This window comes from Panthera tigris, chromosome B2 (genome assembly GCF_018350195.1).
Source record: "Panthera tigris isolate Pti1 chromosome B2, P.tigris_Pti1_mat1.1, whole genome shotgun sequence".
Lineage (NCBI taxonomy): Eukaryota > Metazoa > Chordata > Mammalia > Carnivora > Felidae > Panthera > Panthera tigris.
This window is the reverse complement of record NC_056664.1, coordinates 3,725,828-3,742,635: the sequence shown is the minus strand read 5'-3', so window position 1 is coordinate 3,742,635 and position 16,808 is coordinate 3,725,828. Positions and strand designations below refer to the sequence as shown.

At 48.3% G+C, this 16,808-nt stretch overlaps 4 protein-coding genes, 1 long non-coding RNA gene and 1 other non-coding gene across 8 annotated transcripts; 2 read left to right on the top strand and 4 right to left on the bottom strand.

Annotated features, from left to right (window-relative positions):
• Positions 1–791: 791 nt before the first annotated feature.
• On the bottom strand, positions 792–2,042 carry LOC102968129 (histone H3.1). Its single transcript, XM_042985541.1, has one exon. It carries the CDS (start codon positions 1,272–1,274, stop codon positions 864–866), a length of 411 nt encoding a protein of 136 aa, XP_042841475.1. The 5' UTR covers positions 1,275–2,042; the 3' UTR covers positions 792–863.
• Positions 2,043–2,144: 102 nt separating this feature from the next.
• Positions 2,145–2,684, bottom strand: LOC102953459 (histone H2A type 1-E). Its single transcript, XM_007074452.3, has one exon. The coding sequence runs from the start codon at positions 2,669–2,671 to the stop codon at positions 2,279–2,281; it is 393 nt and encodes a 130-aa protein (XP_007074514.2). The 5' UTR covers positions 2,672–2,684; the 3' UTR covers positions 2,145–2,278.
• A 335-nt stretch (positions 2,685–3,019) lies between these two features.
• LOC102953157 (histone H2B type 1-C/E/F/G/I) lies at positions 3,020–6,772 on the top strand. Of its 3 annotated transcripts, XR_006217446.1 has the most exons (4): positions 3,503–3,647; positions 4,290–4,408; positions 5,101–5,257; positions 5,382–6,772. XR_006217446.1 is itself a non-coding variant. In XM_015540538.2 (3 exons), the coding sequence occupies exon 1, from the start codon at positions 3,069–3,071 to the stop codon at positions 3,447–3,449; it is 381 nt and encodes a 126-aa protein (XP_015396024.1). In that variant the 5' UTR covers positions 3,020–3,068; the 3' UTR covers positions 3,450–3,647; positions 4,290–4,408; positions 5,101–6,754. The 3 variants fall into 3 exon arrangements, 1 of the variants encoding a protein (XP_015396024.1); XM_015540538.2 differs by having other exon boundaries at positions 3,020–3,647; positions 5,101–6,754; XR_006217447.1 differs by having other exon boundaries at positions 5,131–6,772.
• A 123-nt stretch (positions 6,773–6,895) lies between these two features.
• On the bottom strand, positions 6,896–11,386 carry LOC122238525. Its single transcript, XR_006217450.1, has 3 exons — positions 11,080–11,386; positions 9,763–9,944; positions 6,896–8,574 (listed from the first exon to the last, which is right to left on the bottom strand). It is a non-coding gene; the product is annotated as an uncharacterized LOC122238525 (long non-coding RNA).
• Positions 11,387–11,414: 28 nt separating this feature from the next.
• LOC102952863 (histone H4) lies at positions 11,415–11,777 on the bottom strand. Its single transcript, XM_042985558.1, has one exon. The coding sequence runs from the start codon at positions 11,748–11,750 to the stop codon at positions 11,439–11,441; it is 312 nt and encodes a 103-aa protein (XP_042841492.1). The 5' UTR covers positions 11,751–11,777; the 3' UTR covers positions 11,415–11,438.
• A 747-nt stretch (positions 11,778–12,524) lies between these two features.
• TRNAM-CAU lies at positions 12,525–12,596 on the top strand. The gene has a single exon. It is a non-coding gene; the product is annotated as a tRNA-Met (tRNA).
• Positions 12,597–16,808: the final 4,212 nt, after the last annotated feature.

The window sequence follows — 16,808 nt, the reverse complement described above, 5'->3', positions numbered from 1 at the left end:
AAAAATGGGCTTCTTAAACTGGTGTCAGTGACAAACACATAAGGTGAACTTGGTACAATGCAGCTTCTGACCAGGCCTGGGGGGATAGGGGGTGGGGGGCACGCGGTGATGAGAATCTTCATCCCTACAAATGATGCCCTTGCTGGTGGGCACACCCTTTATGCGTCAAAGACTGTAGAAACCACCAGGACTGTTATAGGCTCTGTGGCCAGTAAGCTCATTAGAAATCCTGAGTCTAATTCTTTTACAGTCAACGATCAGACTGTACTGTTCTAAGTTTTTACAAAAAAGCAAAAAAAAAAACCCAAAAAAAACCCAAAAAAACTCACTTTACATGATAAGGATAGGAATTCGTCAAATTGAGGTTTCAAACACAAAAAAAAACTAAACATGTCCACAGCTCCAGTTTTCCAACTGCAAATACCCAAACCGGTGGGAACTTTGTGTAAACAGCAAACGTACAAGCACCAGCACCCAAGCTCACTTTTTGGGAGTAAAGATCCCCATTAACCAGTCACATATAAAATAGTGGATCATCCCACTGCCAGGCCAGAGCAGCCCTGACTTCCCGAACTCACATGCCCCTTCCCCGGAGCCAGAAGGTACTACCTTAGAACTTTCAACCACCTATCAACTCACTAAGCAGTTTAGGGAACCTCAAGGTGCAGAATACAGCGAGCAGTTTCTGAAGACAGCCGAATGCCACTCACCAGATCAACTTAGAAGGCCAACAGGGCAATCAAGTCTCGAACATTAAAACCCCAAGACGGCTACAACTGGACAAAGTTACAGCAACTTTACAGAAAAAGTGGGTGGCTCTTAGAAGAGCCTTTGAGTTGATCGAAATCAAAAGTGGGAAAGCTTTACGCCCGCTCCCCGCGGATGCGGCGCGCCAGCTGGATGTCCTTGGGCATGATGGTGACGCGCTTGGCGTGGATGGCGCACAGGTTGGTGTCCTCGAAGAGCCCCACCAGGTAGGCCTCGCACGCCTCCTGCAGCGCCATCACGGCCGAGCTCTGGAAGCGCAGGTCGGTCTTGAAGTCCTGCGCGATCTCGCGCACCAGCCGCTGGAACGGCAGCTTGCGGATCAGCAGCTCGGTGGACTTCTGGTAGCGGCGGATCTCGCGCAGGGCCACCGTGCCGGGCCGGTAGCGGTGCGGCTTCTTGACGCCGCCGGTGGCCGGCGCGCTCTTGCGGGCCGCCTTGGTGGCCAGCTGCTTGCGCGGGGCTTTGCCGCCCGTCGACTTGCGCGCCGTCTGCTTCGTGCGAGCCATTTCAGACAAAATGAGGAAAAAAGCCAAACTGACAAGCAAGGCCAAAGGCGTTGCCCTTATATATACTCAGAAACATTCCGATTGGTCTCGCGTTTTTCAAAAGTCCCGCGCAATGAAACTATTGGCTAAAGAGTGAACGACCTGATTGGTGAATTAAAACGGACTCCGATTGGATAACTAATTCATCATTTCAATCCCCTGTAATCTTTGTCACAGCGATCCTAGGATTTAACACTAATATTCTGGCTCAATTCATCTCAAAACCAATTAAGAAATCACTTGAAGGTCGGGGAAAACTGCAAATTCTGATTGAGGAGACCTACGTAATGGGGCCTAACGTTCCCAGGACCACGCTTTCATCACAGATTTATGTATATTTTTTCAGATGGTTATTTTTACTGAACTGACCCTTGAGTGGCCTAGACTGCCACTTGTGTCCACTCTGGGAAACCACAGGTAAAACGCCTCATCCCGGAGACGACGGGAGATCACCAGGGCCCAAGAAATGTTTATTGGACTTCCTTAAGGTGGCCAAATACTGCTTCTTTCAATTCAGAATTGAAACAGCTTGCTCCGATTTCCGATTCTGTAGTTTTGCTGTTTTTAAGTGTCTTAAGGGACTCTAGGTTAACGTGCCCACCCGCCATTTTTCACAGGGTTCATTTATTAGACTATCCTCCTTACTTGTGGTTATTTAAGCGTTTTACTTGCGCACAACTTGGGAAACATGGGAGTCCAACCTATCCAGATGACCACTAACCCAATGCTGTACTTAAAACTGTTAAGCTTATTCAGAAGTCCCATTTCCCAGGATCCCAAAGTAACGTCAACAAAATAAATTGCAATGAATGAACTGTAACCAAAAGCTGCAACCGTTTACATTTTACGCAATTATGTTGCCTCGAGTTGAGTTACAAACTCTTTCATGTGAAAATGTGGACGGCTCTGAAAAGAGCCTTTGGGGTATAAAAGTTTAGCTTTAGTGCACACTGGGATTTAGATATTCACTTGCCCTTGGCCTTGTGGTGGCTCTCGGTCTTCTTGGGCAGCAGCACGGCCTGGATGTTGGGCAGGACGCCACCCTGCGCGATGGTGACGCGGCCCAGCAGCTTGTTGAGCTCCTCGTCGTTGCGGATGGCCAGCTGCAGGTGGCGCGGGATGATGCGCGTCTTCTTGTTGTCGCGGGCCGCGTTGCCCGCCAGCTCCAGGATCTCGGCCGTCAGGTACTCCAGCACGGCCGCCAGGTACACCGGCGCGCCGGCCCCGACCCGCTCGGCGTAGTTGCCCTTGCGGAGCAGGCGGTGCACGCGCCCCACCGGGAACTGCAGCCCGGCCCGCGACGAGCGCGTCTTGGCCTTGGCGCGAGCCTTGCCGCCCTGCTTGCCGCGTCCAGACATGATGGTGCTGTGACTACAAAGCCAGAAAAAAGAAAAGACTGAGCGTACCTCACAAGAAGCTAGACGATTATAGTCTGCAGAGGTTTGACAAAGCAGCCTATGCCGTTGCCCGAACACAAATTCTAGCCAATCAAAAAGCACGTCCAAAACAACAATGTTTCTAATTTACATAGAACGTTTATGGTAGAAAGGTCAAATTATTCATGATTGAACTATGGGGAAGAGCCAATGAGAGTTTAGGATAAAGAACAGCCTATCAGAAGCTAAGATACTGAGGAGTCCAATCAGAAACCGTAATTCTGCGATCCCTAATTTGCATACACACCAAATAAAAAAGAGGTCGCTTGCTCGTAGGCGTAGTTTCCTCGCGTTCGCCTAGAGGTGTTGTTGGGACGCAATGCCTGAGCCCGCGAAGTCCGCCCCGGCCCCGAAGAAGGGCTCGAAGAAGGCGGTGACCAAGGCGCAGAAGAAGGACGGCAAGAAGCGCAAGCGTAGCCGCAAGGAGAGCTACTCGGTGTACGTGTACAAGGTGCTGAAGCAGGTGCACCCCGACACCGGCATCTCGTCCAAGGCCATGGGCATCATGAACTCGTTCGTGAACGACATCTTCGAGCGCATCGCGGGCGAGGCGTCGCGCCTGGCGCATTACAACAAGCGCTCGACCATCACGTCCCGGGAGATCCAGACGGCCGTGCGCCTGCTGCTGCCCGGGGAGCTGGCCAAGCACGCCGTGTCCGAGGGCACCAAGGCCGTCACCAAGTACACCAGCTCCAAGTAAATTTGTTCACCGTCACAGCACTAACGATTTCAGGCTCTTTTAAGAGCCGCCCATATTCTCATTTAAAGAGCTGTAATCTTCCCAACTTCTGGAAACTGTAACTTGTTTTCGTCACGTTTAATTTGCTGAGTATTGGTAAGCTCAATTTGGGAACCAAGTTTAACTTCTGGCGTGTGCGGACCATCAAGAAGCAAATGTGTAAGTAACTTGATTATGGTGCATTTGGCTTGGCTTCTCCCGACAACTGCTGGAGATAGTGGACCTAGGGTTGCCCCCACCTCGAGAGGTTTTTTTTTTTTTTTTTCCCCGCTTTTGGTTTCGTTTTGTCCTCCCCGTTACCTCTGGGGGAATTCCCTTCAGGAAAACCTGGAGTCCTAGTTTCGAGTGGCCCTAAATGAAAACAAGTGTTAACCATTCTTGAGGAAAATGAAACCACTTTCTTGTAATTTGTTGCTGGCTTGTGAGTGGCTACAGCGGCACCTAATGGCGCGATGTGCCCTCTGCAGCTTGACTTTCTAGACTCTTAGCGGATCTGCTAGTCCTCATCCACATCCTCCCGATTCCACTAATTCAGCGAACATTTTAACGTAGCTAAACATTGCCTCTTGGAAAAGATCAGGAACTCTATCCACTGGGGTTTTCTACCCGGCTTAATATACGAGGGTGAAAGAGACGCTACCTAAAACTGGGTAACTAGGAGGTGGGGGGGAGTCCCAGAGTTCTACCGAAGCCTCCCTGTGTCCAGAATAGCCTTGTCTCCAGTTATTTTTTCATTCCCTAGGATTTTAGTTCAAGGCAAAGGAATTTACATTTCTGTGCGTGTCCTTCGCCTGATTTGAGCCTACAATTACCCGTGAAACGGAATCTTCCATTGTACAAGCGAATGTCCTGAGAATTGAGATTAAGCAGCCCTTTACATCAATAAATACTATATGGAATATATATCACGGATATGGAAGGTAAGAATCACCTGGTAGCAAATTGAACTTTTCTGGCGCTGTGGTGCAGAGGGGGAAAGCATGAGCATTGGTGGTGTAAAACTGAGCTCAAAAATCTCATTTTCCACTTACTAGCTACATGTCTTTATCTACAAATGCCTACATGGTAAATTTCCGTGAGCATTAAATAAACGGCTTCGTTTTGTAATGGGGCTTGTGAAGGTTCTCTCGGCCCCACATGCAATTAAGGCATTCAGTTCTAGCTCTCCAAAGCTAATTTTAAGTACATTTAGAAAATAACATTCATGAAAAGAAATACACCAGCAGAAATGGACACCATAAAGGGTGTCCAAAGATACAGTCCTGGCAGCCTGTTTCAAGGCTACATTTGAGCAAACTTCTTACACCTTCTGTGAGCATTTCCTTGCCTCTAAAATGGGAATAATAATTAGTACCTACTGCGTGGCATTGCTGATGATCAATAAAAGATCACAGTAAGAGCGCTAGGACAGTCCCTACAGAGGGGAAAGTCATCCAAGATAGCAGCTATGGCTAAAGCCTCTGGTTGAAGGGGTAGGAAAGGTGCCCGTGTTAGGATCTGAGTCCTGAGGCCTTGAACAACGCAGAAGGCCACAAAAGTATAAAGGCATGGGACACCAGGTAGGGTTCTTTGTCAATCTAAACCCCTTCTAATAGACTGAACCCCTCCTTAGAATCATCTCTCCACCCTGAACTCTTTTAAGGACAACCTAGTGCCTGTGGCTGTGAGACTTCCCCGCCTCTGCCTGCCAGTTCAAGCAACACGTGCCTAATTTTCCAGGGACTTCCTCTTGCCTCGCCTGAGCCAGCGGCACCTCATTTAACAGTAAGGTGTGCGTTGGAGTATGAGGAAGGGACGCTGGAAACACACAAGAGCCGTTAGTAACTTTTTTTCCCTTTTTTGTTCCCATGCCTCCTGTTCTCTTTGCCTAACCTCGCTGTGGTGTCCGGCCAGAACGAAGAATCATCTTCAGAAAACCAGCTGGCACTCTTAAAGTTAGAAGAGAATCACGACATTGCTGCCTATGGTCCTTCCCAGACGAGGGAAAGCCAGGGCCGCCCCTACAGACGGCTGTGCTGTTGCCAACAACTTCAAAGACAATCAATCTCCTTTCAAAAAAGAACGATCCTCGAAGAAAATACAGATAACCGCAAAATAAGAAATCTTTATACCAAATAAATGTGGTCCTTTCTACCAAATAAATTTAATTAACTTTTCATATTAAGGAAAACTTACTATGCTGACCTTACGTTTCTCATTTTGACACAGAATACAGAGAAAAGTGGCCGGGACTAACACTATTCTTAGATGAGCATCTGGGAACCACTGATTTGTTCAAGTCCCTTCATTTCAGAATTTTAAAAAATGTCTCTGAATCAGCTCAGCTAATCAGAGAAGGGGCCCGGGTTAAAACAGATTTCTTGACTATTTCCCCTAAAATTATATCTACTTCTCCCTTCCACATGTTTGAAGACTTATATTCTATTATTATAAGTAATCCACACACATATTAATATCATTAGCAGAATATTATGAAGTAATCCACACAATGAAAATTCTACTTGATCTTTCATATTCCAGCAAAGCATCCTGTAATTGTTTTAGGGCAGTCAACAAAGCAACTGCCAACCAATAGACAGATGAATTGTGACATAATCAGGCATGATCACACGCTCTAACATTGCTATGAAAGCAAACGAGCTTTAGCCACACGTGACAACGTGGCAACTCAGAATAAAGCAATTCCCAGAAACCAGATGTGATCTAATCCTGTGTCAATCCATTTAGGCTAATTGTGCCGTGATAAACAATCCCCAGATCCCAGTGACTTACTACAATAAAGGTTCTTGTTGTGCTCATGTTTATTGACTGTGGGTGAGTTACTGCTCTAATTCCACCTGTCTTCAGCCTAAGAACCATGCTGGAGAAATAGGGACAGATCACACAATGGCTTACTGAAACGACACATGTCATTTTCACTCATATTCACTGCCCATAGCAAATCACATGAGCAAGCCTAATGCCATTAGGGCAGGAAATAAAATCCTCTCACCGGATGGAGTTGCAAATGTCTGGAACGATAGGGCATTCTTCCACAGATACCATTTTTTGATAGCAAAGACTAAGCACCAAAGCCACGTATTATTTAGATTTCAATGCATGTGTGATTTTAAAAGGATAAGAAATAAAGGCAAGAAAATGACAGAATTCAAGACTGTGGCTATCTCTGGTGGGGTTGAAGGAGGACAAAATTAGGCCAAAGCAATGGATTGGGAATATTTGTATAACCCGGTTGGCAATTGGGTTCTTTAATGTTTATTTATTTTTAGAGAGAGTGTGAGAGCGGAGCGTGAACAGGGAAGGGGCAGAGAGAGAGGGAGACACAGACTCCGAAGCAGGCTCCAGGCTCCGAGCTGCCAGCACAGAGCCCGATGCGGGGCTTGAACTCACAAACCATGAGATCATGACCTGAGCCAAAGTCGGACGCTTACAACTGAGCCACCCAGGTGCCCCAGCAATTGGGTTCTAATGTGGTCATCATCATATTATCCTTTATAACATGTACACGTAGTTCAGATATTCCTTTGTATATATTGAGAATTATAAGTTATAAAGCTAATAAAGGGAAATGTGCAATTATATTGGTGGAATCACCTCACGTTCCACAAAACCGAAGCCTCCTAAGCTATTAAAAGTTGCCTATACTGGGTTTTGTTTATAAGAAAGAAAATCACCCCTTAGATCCCAAAAGTCTGTAGAGGCCCACAAGGGACAAAGCAGGGCACTTTGCCAAAGTCACTGCTGATACACACAAAATGTGTATTTCAATGGATCCTTCTAGAAATATTTTTCTTTTCTGCAAGGTTGCTTGTGTAGCCTTTTTCATTTCATTAACTGTACATCCGTTTAACCTTCACTTCATTCCTATCTATTCATCCAGGCACTTGAGAGTTTCAGTACAGTTTCACTCTAATGGGGAAAGAGATACACATGCACCATTGAAATCCAGTATGCTAAGAGCAACAACTGATTTTGAAAAAGATAATTGTTCCACAATGAGAAAAACTGTAGGGAAAGACAAAAGGAGACACAACTTTGCATAGCTCCCTGTTGTCCAGAGTAAAGCCCAGATCCCCGTCACGGGCCTGACAGGCCTCCTGAGCCTGGCAGTGAGCCTCCTGGGCAAGCATCCGCTTAGGACTCCCAATACGGACTTGACTTATGCTCTTTGGACACCCTTTATGGTGTCCATTTCTGCTTCACATTTCATGGGCAGGGGTGGGGGGGTGTTGACTTCCCAAATAGACTGCAAGCTTCTCAAGAGCAGAGAAAACAGACTGGGGGGCGTCAGGGGTTGGTATGCCATCACAGACAGCCTCCCTAAAAGGATATTTGACTTAAAAAGTGAAGAAGGTGAGGAGCGATGGATGCCTCCAAGGATCTGGGAGCTGAGAGGCCCATGTAGAAAGAAGAGTCTTTAAAAGATCTGTGTACTTGGCCTATTTGAAAAAGTTCCAGGGCCAGTGTCACTGGGCTAAGAAAGAGAGGGAGAGTAGACAGTTTGAACAAGGGCCAAGAGAGTAAGGACTTTGACTTTCACTTTAAGTGAAATGAGGGCCGTTGGAGGGTTTTCAGCAGAGAGGCGACTTGATCTGATTTACTCTTTATTATAATCCCTGGCTGCTGTGTGAAATATAGGAGGGCGGAAGCAGACAGGGCTGCAGGAATAACGATAGAGTGACGGCTGCTTGGCCAGAGCACCAGCGATGGGAAAGAGCTGGAAAGGGAAATGCCTTCTTGCTGTGTTTTGCAGGTATAGCTGACAGGACCTACTATGGACTGGAGAGTCGAAAACAACTCCAGCTGAAAGGTGGGACTCGGCGTTTTCCAAATTCAAGATGTTGACGAGAGAGGCTGGTCTTGCAGTGGTGGTGTCAGATTTGGAAATGGATATTCATGGACTTCCAAACAGAGAAGTCAAGGGGGTAGCTGGGTCTCTGAGTGTGGAGTTCAAGGGAAGTCTCTGGGCTGATGACTTAACTTCTTCTACATTATCATATAGACGGCATCTCCACAACAACAGGGGAACACCAGCTCAACAGATCAGAAACGTGTGTTCTCAGGGTCCACTTTCTCAGATCTGGAGCTGGCGAAGGTAAGGGAAGAGAAAAGCAGCTTCAGACACAGAGCTCTGAACGTTGGCCTCCACAAACAGGCTTCGGGAGGCCTGAGAACTCACTGGAGTTGCATGGAAAATATATGGGGAAGTTGTCCATTTTGAGAAGGGTGCATATTATCTATTGGTGGATCCCCAAAGTGATCTCCCGTGGTTCTAACTTCAACAGATTATTTGAGTGAGAGCGCCACTGTCATTGCAGACTCTTATGACTGAGGGCAGCTTTCCACATCTGTAAAATGAGACTATTTTCTTCTGCTTGTTCTGAGAGTCACAGGAGAAAGGGAGAATTACAGAAACACGTGTAAAACCATCAGTGATCTATCCACATATCATGAATACAGAGCAAACACTCCTTACTTACCTGACCTAGGACTCGGTTCTTGAACTGCTTCTCTTCATTACCAACCTTCTTTCCTAAGAGATCTCATCTTCTCGCATGGCTTTTTCACTCTCATGGCATCAGGGCAGTTATACCCTGACAACTCCCGATAATGTTTCCAGCCCAGATCTCTTCCCTGAACTGCAGATTCATATATCTAGCTAGCCAAGTTCCTACCTCCCTCTTAGAAATGTAATAGGTATCCCAAATTCTGCATGTCCAAAGCTGAACCTGTGATTCTCCCCAAAACTTGTTCCTTCTATATTCTTATCCATTTTAGCGACTGGCATTACCATCTTCGATGCAGTGGCTAAAATCATTGGGATTATCCGAGAGCGTTCTAATTCTCTCATACCCTACATTCACTAGCTAACAAGAGGGCCAAGGGCAAGTTGTCCAAAATATACGATGGTGTATTATGTTGAATTGAAGCTACGTGGGAAAAAGCACATGCAAGGACACTTAGACTCTCCTCGGTCCCCTTAAAATGTGGAAATAAAACTACCATATAAAAGGAACCCCTCACTGGACTAAGTAAAAACACATCATTATCACCAGAAATAGGAACTTTAAAGCCAAGAAAGCTATAGAAACAATCCTGGTTGATTTCACTCATGTACTACATCAGGCCAAATTCCTCTTAAAAGTCCTTACTAATTAAAGCTCTCAAATGTGTGTTTTTAATCCTGTCCATTCCTCACGAATGCATTTTCTCTGTCTAGAAGGTATAAAAACTGCCCTGCATTATTCATTTGTTTGGGCCTCAAATTCCTCACCCGGCCTCTGGGCGCAGGTAATAAAACCTTTGGATTTTTTTTTTTCCTCCTGTTAGTATGTCCTCCTGTAAAGTTTAGTCCAGCTGGAAGACCCTGGAGGAAGTGGAATACTTCTGATGACATTTTCGGGTGATGGAGGGGTGGTCCGGAGCCAACAGCCAAAAAAGAATTCTTGAGGACACCTTTGGTGCAAAAAAAAAAAAAAAAAAAGGTGATTTTATTAAAGCAGGGAACAGGACCCTGGGCAGGAAGAGCTGTCCTGACGGGTAACTTCTTATATACCCTCAGGATGGAAGGTGGTCAGGGATAAAGTCTTTAAGGAATTTTGTCAGCAAGGTTTCCAGGACCTTGAGGGACTAGCTGTTGCTAGGGAAACACCATTTATCACTGTGTAGGAAAACCTCAGTCATGAGACCCTTCAGATATACATCAGGGGGCCACATGCTTAGAGTATGATTGTCAGCAATATATCTTGGGGCAGTTGAGATAAAGGAAGTTTCCAAAGGAATTTTTATAGGTTAAAGTAGACTTACAGGTTCAGGGGTGGGGAGTGGGGGGCGGTCAGGATAATGTTAAGCCAAGGTGCTCTTTTGCCCCTAGCAAAGTGTCATCATCCAGCCAGCTGAGCTCCTAGAGGGAGGTCACTGCCGGTTTCAAGGACCTGCCAATGGCTGTAGGCAGTAAGGGAATTTAGTTTTTCGCTTGCCTTAGCTTCCCACATCACTATGGCAAGCGCTTACACCCCCTTCCTTTGTTCTAGGGTAGCCAGGAGTGTCCTAGGAACGTCACATATATCCCACCCGGGGGCGGGGGAGGGGTAGCCTGTATTTTGCCCCCAGCTCGCTCCACGCTCCCTCATCACTTCCCTCCCCACGCTTAGCAATTTGGGGGGAAATATCCTGATGCCTATATGTACACGTTTTGAAAATGCCACCACATCTCCTTAAAATTAGGTGACATTTACATATTGACCATTAAGTAACATCCTTATCTCCGTGAGGTTTTCATAATACATCATAAAATGTCGCGCGCTAGGCCACGCAACACCTGCCAGATCTGACCCCCCAGCCTCCCAGCGCACGACCCCGGGGCCTTCGGAACCGCGGAGCGAGCCTGGCAGAGCGCAGCCCAGCCCAGGGGCGGGGCGGAGGCGGGGCCGGAGGCGGGGCCAGGCGGGCGGCGGGAACGCGTCTTTGTTCCGCAGCCGTCCTCCCGCCGCCGACCCCGCCATCTTGGACGCGGGAGCCCTGCAGGGAAGGCGCACCCACTCCCTCCCGGGTGGGCATCCCCTTGCTAGTATTCCAGAACCAAACCCACCTGATTTCCAACTCGAAAGTGCTCGAGGACGAAGGAAGCTCCTTGGAAATGCCGACGATACCATGTGGCCTTGTCTGTCACCCAAAAATGATGGGCAGGCCAAGGCTTAGACAAACCGACTGCGGCAGAGCCACAGCACGGCTTAACAACTAAGCCCCAACGTTAAAAGCCCTCGGATTAAAATAAAGGGGCACAACAGAGCGGACAACTAACAATCCTTATACACATTTGGAAGGTGGGCACACAATACAGCACAAGATACCTAGAAAGTAACCAAAAGCTACAGATCTTTCGTGAAAAACGTGGGCGGCCCTGAAAAGGGCCTTTTTGTGCTTGTGGAGGTAGGAGGTCCGAGGCGCTCAGCCGCCGAAGCCGTAGAGAGTGCGGCCCTGGCGCTTGAGCGCGTACACCACGTCCATGGCCGTGACCGTCTTGCGCTTGGCGTGCTCCGTGTAGGTGACGGCGTCCCGGATCACGTTCTCCAGGAACACCTTGAGCACCCCGCGGGTCTCCTCGTAGATGAGGCCGGAGATGCGCTTCACGCCGCCGCGCCGGGCCAGCCGCCGGATGGCGGGCTTGGTGATGCCCTGGATGTTGTCGCGCAGCACCTTGCGGTGGCGCTTGGCGCCCCCTTTGCCCAGACCCTTCCCGCCTTTGCCTCGGCCAGACATGTCAGCACCGCTTAGTCACCTTCCGGAGAAAGCATGAAAGTCGGGGAGGCAACCTCCTTATATGTGCAGGATGCGGACCTAATTGAAGACTGGAAGCGCGCACGCGGGAAGGGCCGTTGCCCGGCCCCGCCCTCCGCGGCTCACTCCAGTGACGTCACTGGAGGCGGGGCCCGGACCCTCGGAGCGTGCCCTCCGCGGAGGCGGCTGGAGGGTCCGGGGGCCTGTGGGACCTCGGAACTTTTTCGGTGCGTCAGACTAAAAAAGTGAGCGTTTTGCTCTACGTTTTGCTGCGTGAGGGGCCTTGGCCGGTCGCCGGGCGCCTGCGTCGGCCTGCGGCGACCCCGCGGACCGGCCCTTCCCGCCCGAGCCTCCGTGCGGGCCTCCCGCGGCCGGGCGTCACCCCCACACCGAGCCCGAGAAGGTGTCCTCCCAACGGCGACCGCGGGCCTGGTTAGTGACTCCGAGGCGGAATTCTCGCCCGCGTGCCTTTCCCGGTCTTCCCCTTCCTTCCCTGTTTGGGAAAGCTTGTAACCCTCGCTGAGTATCTGGCCGCCTCTCCCCTCTGCCTCCGGAATTTCAACGGGGTGGTAACGCTTCCGTCCCTGCCTCTGGCTTTGTTCTCTCTGATTCTGGTAGCGATATTGTTCCGAAGAGAATTGGCAGTTTGTGGTAGCCGAGGTGTTGAACCGGCGACCTCAACGTGGGTTTTTCCAGTGTCAGTAATCGCCTCTGAACAGAGTGAAGAGCATTATTAGGAGTGGCATTTCGCCGGGGAGCAGAGTGGCGCAGCGGAAGCGTGCTGGGCCCATAACCCAGAGGTCGATGGATCGAAACCATCCTCTGCTATCTGCTTTTTTCCTGCAACTTTTTAGTTTCTGTAGCCTCGTTTCACAGTAGGGGAAGAAAATAGAGCCTGTTTTGCTTCGTTCTGGAGTGAAAATTATTTCCTGAAAATAAACGTGAAACTGTTTTCCTTCTCCAGAGAGAAAAAGACCGTCGGTCATGGATACTCAGTTATCATTAATTAAGATGTTCCCCCACCACAAGCTATATTTCTAGTGGTTGCCAAAGGGATCGTGACAGTCCCATTGCCCTATGAACCTGGGAAAACGCTAAAATAAGCTGAGTGTAAGGGTGAGGACAGGGATGGAAGCCGAGAGAAGGCGTTTTCTTTCCTTCTGTGTGTAATTCAGAAAAGCTCTACTTGTTAGTGAGCTGTGGCCACGTGGCTAAAGCCATAGACCAATCTGCTGGGCCCTCCCAGCGCCAAATCTTTGCAACTACCAGAGTCGGAAACTTTGGAATAAATAAGTAGCAGTTTGAGACAGAGTGCAAAGTTTTGGTGGCCACGATTGAACGCTGACCTGGGAAAACCACTTATGTGGTTGATGCTGGTAAATGTGTTTCTACCGCCTGCCTCCCTTTACCAGTCTCCAACGGAGGTGCTCTCTATGCTCATGTTTAAAGTGTATGTTCTATATTTCTCTCAGAAAAGATCCCTGTTCATATACTTACGTTGTAATAGGTCAACTTACAAGATATCAGAAAGCTTATTGTATATAAGTTCAGCTTAAACTCACCTTTCATGAATAATTGAGATAATAGCTTTTGTAGTTCCCTAATACGGAAATTGACCGCCCTATGTGGCTGTAACTTTGCCTGCTTGCTAAATAGATACCTTAGGCTGCAAAACGCTCCCCCACCCCTTCTACCAAGATCTGGCCAGGGAAGACCAACATGTAAAAATTCACCAACTCACTGCCCCACGGTATCTTAGGTGTCTAACTACAGTTGGTCATTTTAAACCCTCTTAGGACAAAGAACTTTAAATTGATAGGTTCCCACCAAAACTAAGGTCTCTGTGTCACAATAGAATTGGCTACCATGAAATGCTGTAAATTGCAATTGGTTAACTAAATAATGACCTATTCTGACTTGCTAAAATCCATAGAAGCTCACTGCTACCTTTGTTCGGGGCCCTTCTCTACACTTTTCTCCTTAAGATCAGGAGATCAGGTTTGGCCCGGCCTCGCTTCTATTCAGTGTCTGGTGGGTTTGTTTTTTTGTTTTGTTTTTTTTTTTGACAGCACCCTGTTTCAACGTGATACTGTGCTAAGCATGAAGTGTTCGAGTAACCTACAGTCTAGACATGCTTTTAAACAAGTATACAAGTATGTATAGTACAATAAGATATTTCTTTTAAAAGGTTATGCACAAAGTGCAGCGGGAAGAAGGGAAAATGACGCTTTCTGATAGCCCCACGATCACCCACTAGTTGAGTGATTTTCCAGAAGGACTCACATGACTCAACATGTACTCAAAGCTAAGATTTATGACAGCAAAGGGAGGAGTGTAGACACAGAGGGACAAAGATACGCACGAGCAAAGACAAGAGAAGTCTCTCTCGGCCTCCGTCTTCAGAGATGATGCGCACACTCTTCTCCTCTCGCGCTGTGAGCTACAGGCACCAGTGAAAGCTGTGGTTGCCAAACAAAGTCCACTTGAGTCCTGGAGCCCGAGTTCTGGAAGGGAGCCGGTCACCTACCTGCCACACCTACCCCACACCAGCTACGTGTCAGCAATTTCCAAGTTTACTTCAAATAAGCCGACAACTTGCTTCATAGTGCCCCACCGCCTCAGGTGCATAGAATAACATCATTTCCCAGTAACCGTGTGAACATTCCAGAGTTTGACAGAGGGACGTCACCGCGACTACAGAGATCTGTGGAATCCGAGTGAAATAGATTCGCGGCATCACCCTTGCCCTGGCAATGGCCCAAGTCGGGAAAGGTGGCAGATTTTGAGTCCCAACTTGAATAAGAGCTTAGCAGGCAGCCAGGAAGAGGCTTCCAGATTGGGGGGGGGGGGGGGGGACAAGCCCAAGGAGGCGTAACGGTTGAGGGTTTCTAAAGAACTATAAAGCATTCAGTGCGATCGAACATGGAGGGGAGAGAGATTGTATTCAGCAAAGTGGCTGTATTCAGATCACCTCCCATTCACCCCGTAGCTGGAGGCGGTCTGCCCCCCACAGTACACCAGACGGCCGGACAGGCCATGCTCGACCCTGGACAGATGAGTTAGTAGCCGTTTCCGGTCACAAGCACTCACAGCCTGGAAGGGGAGGGCACCGCATGCCGCACAAGGTGGCTCGGCTACAATCTCCAATCGAGTGAGCCACCAAGGGCTGCGGGAGGTAAGCCTCATAGTAACCAGGGGGCAGAGCGACCCCTGGTTCCCTCCAAAAGATCGATTGGCTTATTTTAACAGCTTCCAGCACTGACAGAGAGGGAAACCCATGAGGCTGAGGGGCTGACGGGATGTACCTGGACAGAGGAACGGGCCCGAGGTCTTATCTTGTGAGAAGAGGCAAATGCACAGGCCGTTTGGGCTCAAAGATGTCAAAGGAGCCCTGGAAATTTTCGGGCCTACACTGGAATTCTGAGTTGTGGCAGAAGCGATAGGGAAAGGGCCAGGCATAAGGAAGGGAAGGTGCAGTGCAAGCAGGTTTCGAATTTGTCTATGGGCAGTAAGAAACCACCACCAGTTTTGATCAAAGGAGTAATAGGATCACATTTTCTCAGTAGAAAAAAAATCTCTGGAGGGGCGCCTGGGTGGCTCAGTCTGTTGAGCGACCGACTTCGGTTCAGGTCATGATCTCACAGTTCATGAGTTCGAGCCCCGCGTCGGGCTCTGTGCTGACAGCTCTGAGCCTGGAGTCGGCTTCAGATTCTGTGTCTCCCTCTCTCTCTGCCCCTCCCCCCCTCATGCTCTGTCTCTCTCTGTCTCTGAAATAAATAAACATAAAAAAATTTGTTTAAAAAGAAAGAAAATCTCTGGAATTTTCAAGTTGGTGGCCTGATCTTTGACTATTTTTGTTTTGTTTTTTATGCAGGGGAGGGGGGGTGTTGGTTTTTGGTTTCATTGCAAACTATGCAACAATGTCTTTCATAACGTATGCGGTTTTAAAAAATCATTTCTTCAGCCTCTCCATTCACAGACAAGAATAAGCGTACTAACATCTTGGAACTTGGCGAACGTGATCGTTGCCAAGGGAGGAGAAAATGACCCGTAAAGCACGCTAGACCAGGAGGCCAAAACATCTGCACACCCCTGCAAACAGGCAGGTGAACGTGACAGACGGACCGAACCCCAACTCAGCCTTCACTGGCCTCTGTCCCATAACCAGGCCCATATCAGCAGCACGTTTCTGGTCAACAACCATCAAATGTCCAAAGGTTTCACCATCATCTCCCACCACAGGTATCTGGGATATAGGTCCCTTGGGTCTCACCAGAAACCGTGTTGATGCCTGAGGGGAAATGTCATGGAAACTGAGACACCAGTCATCCGCAAAAATTCTTTGGCAACCGCCCCCTGGTTTTTCAGCTCGGCAGGCGGCTGAGTTCCAGCCCCACGTCTCACTCTGCACTGGCAACGTGGAGCCCTCTTGGGGTTCTCTCCACCCTTCCCCTGCTCGCTTGCTCTCTCTCAAAATAAATAAACAAAACAATTCTTTGGGCTGGATATCCTCGCTGGGGAATCTTCCCGTAGATCATGTCTCCACCGGGTCAGGTCTCCACCGGGACAAATCCGTAGTCAGATTTTTGCTGGATGAAGGAATCTTTGAGCTCCATAATCCCCACATTAGAGGCGATGGCAAAATTCCCAAAAAATATGTATGTGAGAGATTGAGCACATGTTTATTGAGCTCCTACTATTTGCCTGATGTTATTCCATGGACAGGGAAAGAAGGACTACGTAAAGAATCCCATGTCTGTGCTCCGGAAGCTGCTGATTTACTAGTCAACACAAGCCAAGATCTATCACAAATGAGCCAAGAGGGCCAGTGCTCCCAAGGTCTGGGACTTAAGAAAATTAAGGAAATGCAGCGTGTGTAGATTGTCGACAGTATCCTTAAGCAAGGTCACACAGATTCACTGATGAACTCGAAAGAAGCCATCCAAAATATAAGTGTAAATCTCTTCCACTTTATTGGGCCGAGCACTCTACAGAGCATCATCAATTCTATAAACACCTCGGCCATAGAATGGTTTTATT

Coding starts and splice junctions, on each gene's coding strand:
- LOC102953459 (XM_007074452.3), bottom strand. CDS start 2,671: ATGTCTGGACGCGGCAAGCAGGGCGGCAAGGCTCGCGCCAAGGCCAAG.
- LOC102968129 (XM_042985541.1), bottom strand. CDS start 1,274: ATGGCTCGCACGAAGCAGACGGCGCGCAAGTCGACGGGCGGCAAAGCC.
- LOC102953157 (XM_015540538.2), top strand. CDS start 3,069: ATGCCTGAGCCCGCGAAGTCCGCCCCGGCCCCGAAGAAGGGCTCGAAG.
- LOC102952863 (XM_042985558.1), bottom strand. CDS start 11,750: ATGTCTGGCCGAGGCAAAGGCGGGAAGGGTCTGGGCAAAGGGGGCGCC.